The 6,047-nt window shown below is 34.8% G+C and overlaps 1 protein-coding gene across 2 annotated transcripts; it reads right to left on the bottom strand.

The window, feature by feature from the left end:
* Window positions 1-1,356: 1,356 nt before the first annotated feature.
* LOC107848312 lies at window positions 1,357-6,047 on the bottom strand. Of its 2 annotated transcripts, none has more exons than XM_047398729.1 (5): window positions 5,820-6,047; window positions 3,493-3,647; window positions 2,985-3,071; window positions 2,507-2,665; window positions 1,357-1,713 (listed from the first exon to the last, which is right to left on the bottom strand). In XM_047398729.1, the coding sequence occupies exons 1-5, from the start codon at window positions 5,908-5,910 to the stop codon at window positions 1,615-1,617; spliced, it is 591 nt and encodes a 196-aa protein (XP_047254685.1). In that variant the 5' UTR covers window positions 5,911-6,047; the 3' UTR covers window positions 1,357-1,614. The 2 variants fall into 2 exon arrangements, with proteins under 2 accessions (XP_047254685.1, XP_016548535.1); XM_016693049.2 differs by having other exon boundaries at window positions 5,808-6,045.

Below are 6,047 nucleotides of genomic sequence, written 5' to 3'. Positions count from 1 at the left end.
GTGTAAATTAAAAAATTTGTGGGTTCTTTTCAAATTTTTCTTACTTTCTTAATCCTTAATAAAGTAATTGTCACCTCCATTCAATTATTAAACTTGTGTCACCCACACTTCATTTTAAAAATCTTTTGTCACCTACAGCCCAAAGCCCCTGTATGGGGTAAGAAAAAAATTTGAAATATTTTTTTTAAATGGGGAGTATTAGGGGTTGGGGGTTGGGTAGGGGAGTGAAGGTGGGATAAGGAAAAAATTAAATTTTTTCAAAGAAATAATTTTAAAAATTAAATATTTTTGAGGGGGCGTGGGGAGGAGGAGGAGGTTGGTAGGGGGTCGGATAGGGGAGGTAAGAAAAAAGTTTGATTTTTTTAAAAAAATTATTTTATTTTTTGGAAGGAGGTAGGGGTTTGGGTTTTGGGTTTTGTGTATGGGGGTGAGGTAAGAAAAAATTTTAAAATATTTTTTTAATAGGGGTGGTAGGGAGTGGGGTGGGGGTAGAGGTGGGGGTGTGGAATTGAGGGTTGGAGTATGGATGGATGATTTTGAGAGTTGTATGAATATTTCAACTTAAGAGTGAGGTTGAAAGAGAATTCTGGAAAATGTTTTTCTTATTCTTTGAAAGGAAGTCATTTTTCTTAGAATTGAGGAAAATAAGTTGATTTGAAAAAACATTTTCCAAAACCTTTAAGCCAACCTAACATGAGAAAATTGAAAAATATTTTCTGAAAAATATTATCCTTCACACCAAACACACCCTTAGTGAAAAAAGTAAAAACACGCACCGTTTGGCCATGAATTTTCCAACTCCAACTTCGAAAAATTATTTAAAAAAGTGAAAACAAGTTTTTTCACTCATACTTCTCTCACAAAATTTCAAAAACAACTTTAATTTATATTCATAGTCAAACACAACTCCAACTCCAACTCCAATCCTTACTACATGAGCTATCCTAAGTTCCATCCTTTTGAGGTTCAATTCAAACCTAAAATCCATCCTTTTATGGGTATGCATCTAAGTGTTTTTTTTTTAAAAAAAAAATTGGGGGTAAGGGAAGGGAAATGGAGGAGGGAATTACAATGTGGGGAATCGAATCCTCACGAACCAGGTGGAAGTTCAGCTAACTAACCAACTAAGCTACTAAGATTCCCAAGGTATGCATCTAAGCGCTGTTCAGCTAACTAACCAACTAAGCTACTAAGATTCCCAGGGTATGCATCTAAGCGCTACATGTCTTTAGTTACTTTATCAAGCTTCCATTATTTGCTTGAATGACAAAGATAACAATCAATACACAGGCAATAAATTGTTTTATCACATTGATATTATTGCTTGAATAGAAAAGGTAATAACGAATGCACATACGACGAATAATAGTTCGTATATTACGTATTTTCTATAAAATCCTAAGCGATTTACAGAACATGAATTCCCTAATTCCCCACCTAGGGGAACTTTTTTCATTTCAGAAATTTTATCAAATTGGATGTGATCATCAGATGTTAGGCAAACATATATTGACTATTGTACAGAATTCCTTATGGTCTAACGATTTTCCGTGGATAATAAGGTCCAAAGGAACATAGACAAGAAGGGATGAGGTGCCATGAGGAAAACAATATCTATTTGACCTCTTCACCACTAGTCAGGCGGGTCTTCTCTTCTTCAACCTGCTCAAGCAATACTTGTAACTCTGCTTCTGTTAAGCTCTCTAACCGTTTCTGCAAGTCAGGCAAAGTTAAGGCTCAACCCCATGATGCAATAACAGAAAAATCTATTTAAGAAGTATCAGAAATGATGAAAATAATCCCTAAGATGAACGAGCTCTAAGTTGAAATCGGTTACTAATGATTCAATATGCATAAAAAAGGATGGAGGCACAATTTTACAACTTCCATGAACAGAGGAAGACACTCCAAAGCTTCGTCAAGGTGAGATCCTAAATAGATATTAAGCCCATAAATAATATCTAAAGTTAAGAGCAGAAATCCCGGCTTTGCATGGAAAATATATGGCAAGCTTTAGCTTCTGACCAGCAACAGAATCCTAGCTTCAGAAAATGCAGTTCTATTTTTCCTTAACATGATACACTCTCATTGAGGACGGCGTTAGCAGTTGAAGAATTAGCAAGAGTTCTAGAATGAATCAATTTGGTGGAACATGAAATGCTACATTTTATAGGGGTATTTCAGCTGAACTTTATTGACAGACAAACAAAGACAACAGCTGCAAGACCAGTAAATTGATTAAAGAAGTATTTAGCCTCGTTTATTTTTATTTTTTTTTAAAAATTAAATGGTAGATAGAAGAAAATAAACATAAGATATATATGGTTAAAGTTAAATGTGACCTTTGCCAACTACGCAGAGATTAGGAGGGATCACTATGATTTTTTTAACCTTTGTGTATCTGATGAGTAATGGTTCTTTCAATTCTGTTCACCAAATAAAAGCCATACCATTCTTAAGAAGTGAAACAGAAATATTATTTGAATTTTAACCAAAATTACTGCACCTCCATGACTTTGCTTTCATAGTCTCGTAGTTGTTGAGCATATGTCATTTCCTTGTTTGAAACCCGGAAGATGTATGTTGAGATCCATCCAACTGTGAGACCCAAAACCAGTACTAATTGAACTACATTTCCAGCTTGCAAAGGGTCAAATCCCAAGTACTGCATAAGATATTTGAACAAAAGTTATTACAGACATTGAACGTGAACATAGGGAAAACGTAGAAGTTTATGAGAGAAGAAAAAAAAGGAAGGATTGACAGTAACCATTTCACAAAAACAACATTCATATACACCTTAGATAAAATAAATTCTCTTTTGGATAGGGAAACCATCATCTAGGAACAACAACAAAGGCAGTTCCTATGGACTATACACCCAAATAGCTTTTAACAAAGTACAGAAGCATATATTTTCATTAAAAAAGAAGAATCATATAAGTAAAAACAGCATTGAACATGTGAAAAAAAGATTGAAATACCTCCAATCCACTCTTTAAGCCAATCCCTAGAAGAGTAACTCCAAGTCCGATCAACAGAACATCCTTTCTCGTATATCCAAATGGTGTCTGCATCAAAATCAAGTTATTGAAATGTCCAAGCACGAAAGAGGACATACTTCTAAACAACAGTTAACAACAGCCCCAGAATTCAAAGCATAACCACAATACTGAAAAAGATGTATTTGGCTTCATCATATTAAGCAACCTAAAGCAATTTGCTGGTAATCAAAATCTCCACACTCCAGGACAAATAAAAGCTCACAAGCTGTTCTTTTTTTATAACAATAGAATAAAGACTCCTCGCTTAGCTGAAGAACTTGCTCTAGCTCTAAATGATAATTCAAAGAAGAGGCCATTAGAAGTTTCTTCATCACTGAAGGAGTAATAGGGAAAAAGGAGTGAAGTTTCTCCGAACTGATGGCACAAGAATCAAAAAAGCAGAATCATATGCACAATTCAGAAAAGAAAATGCAGACACTAAACATGCCTTATCCTGGCCAAGAGCTCCATCATTACTGCCACTCGGTTTTGAGCTGGCTCTGGTGATCATAAGTGGAACTTTCTTCATGCCCATGTTGTAGGATACATTCCTCAGGAAAGGAGAAGTTCCGACTCTGAGATATCTCTGGGAGTAAGCTATTTCTGCACGTCAGACAAAAGTATAACAGACAATTTCTTAATCAACCAATTGACACTTGCATTTCAAAGTTGAACATGAAAGGTTCCTCCATAACTCTATCTCCAACACTAGTTAAAATTAAATATCATACGGGAAACATCTACCAAATGCAAGAAGCACGATAAGAAATCTGTTTAACGTGAATTTATTGGAAACATACACATTCTTGATAAACTTTTTTGCATTAATGAAATTGCGATGTGCACTTTTCATAGGTATAAGATCACCTGCAACTGTTTAAATGGACGAATTCACCGGCCTATTCAGAACATGCTCCAATTTCATATAAACTGAGTATTAAATGTGCACTGAAGAAATGCAGCTGAACAGAGTTAGTTAGAAAAGAGGCTTACACGTGATTAACGCATGAGGTTGTTAGAGTTAATTAGTAATGTGAGCTGTCATTATATATACACACACAGTCAGTGTAATGCAGCATTCAATTAGAGATTGTAAAAGCTATTTACAATGTAGAAAGGAACTTGGCCATGGCAATTACTGGATAAGAATTCTTTTCTCCACTGTTGCATGTTCATAGATAGCTTGTGATTTCTCATAGATTACAAATTAATAATAAGCGTAACAAATTTGACACATCGGTTAAATAATCTCTCCTCCCATTCTTTATCACAAAGATGTTAACTTAAGGTCAAAACGTTCTTTTTCACTTGATAAAACATTATCTTCAGGAAAGGAGCGGAGCAATCTTGAATCATGAATATATACTAGCTCTTAGTCCTACAAAAATAACTACTGATTCTGCAAGTTCGCAAATGAGATATTATAAGACTTTTCCGCATATAAATCAATTCAGAGTATAGCCAACGTAACCAAACTTTATTTTGACCAATTAGCCTTGGTTAAATTTAACTATGTCCGTGTGAGTTTCCCAAAGCATCATTAGTCCAAATCCATATAAAAAAGTCAGATTTTGGTAAGTTCACATTTAACATAGATATAGAATCTAATGTAAGAGAATTGGGATAGTCGGTCTCAACTAGTTTGGGACATTTGTTAAATGCTCTCTCCGTTCTAATTTATATGACACACTTTCTTCGTCCCAATAATAATGTCACGTTTTTATGATTAGAATTAATGTAACTTTAAATTCCTCTTTTTACACCTAATAAAATAATTTGTAGCCACACAAATGTCTAAGATTTGTTGATCACAAATTTCAAAAACATTCCTTTTCTTTAAACTTTATGCCGACTCAAACGGTGTCACATAAATTGGGATGGTGGGAGTGTAAGAAAGTAAATGAAGAGGCCAACATATAACAACTACATCTTACATAGATATACACTCAGGGTCTCGTTTGGCACACGGGATAAGGAGAGATATCCGTGATTAAGTCTGAGATAAAATTTATATCGTGTTCCGTTGACAGTATAAGTTTATCCATACAATCAATCAAATGTAGCATAAATTTTATCTCAAACTTAATCATAGAATATCCACCTTATTCCATCCAACTTGAAATTATTTTATCCCATCTCCCAAATAGCAAAAATTAGTCTAGAGAGACAACAGGGAGAGTTGCTCGGATGGTAAGCACTCGAAGTTTGTGAGTTCAAGGCACCAAGGGAGCAAAAGAGGCAGGAGCTCAGGTAGGGGTAAAAATTAAAATAAAATTAGTCAACAGATATAATCTCAGGACTATAATCTCAAATTAATTTAGTCTGCATACCAAACGACCCTCAGAGACAGAGTTGCTCGGATGGTAAGCACTCGAAGTTTGTGAGTTCGAGGCACCAAGGGAGCAAAAGAGGTGGGAGCTCAGGTAGGGGTAAAAAAATAAAATAAAATTAGTCAACAGATATAATCTCGGGACTATAATCTCAAATTAATTTAGGCTGCATACCAAACGACCCTCAGATACAGAGCTACAGACTACAGTATCGGGTAAGAGTTAGGAGGAACCCAGTAACTCATGTATAAATCCGTATTTGTATTAAAAATTTATTAAACATGTACAAACACTTAGCTGCGAACTCAATAATATTATATAATAAGTTGAGAACATATAAACTTCAAATCCTGCCGTCTCTATATCCACTATTCATATCTTCTTTTCTTATATATATATTACATAAACTTTGGAAAAATGAGAAATGACTCACCTGGTCTCATACCTGGCTCCATCAAAGGAAAAGAAGAGATACCAACCAAAGAAAAAGCTCTAGTTTTGCACAAAAAGCCACTACCGTACGCTATGGAAGCCATTGTTAAGTTTGGAATAAGCTGAAATTATTACTAGTATTTTTTGCTACGAATGATGGAAGAAATATTGAGTTATTTTAGAAGTTGAAAAGTTGAGTGGCTCAAAGTGGAGCAACCCTGCAAACTGTTTTACCGGTTGT

The sequence above is a fragment of the Capsicum annuum genome, chromosome 11 (genome assembly GCF_002878395.1).
Source record: "Capsicum annuum cultivar UCD-10X-F1 chromosome 11, UCD10Xv1.1, whole genome shotgun sequence".
Taxonomy (NCBI): domain Eukaryota; kingdom Viridiplantae; phylum Streptophyta; class Magnoliopsida; order Solanales; family Solanaceae; genus Capsicum; species Capsicum annuum.
Note: the sequence above shows the minus strand (reverse complement) of the source record. Positions and strands in the feature narration are given on the sequence as shown.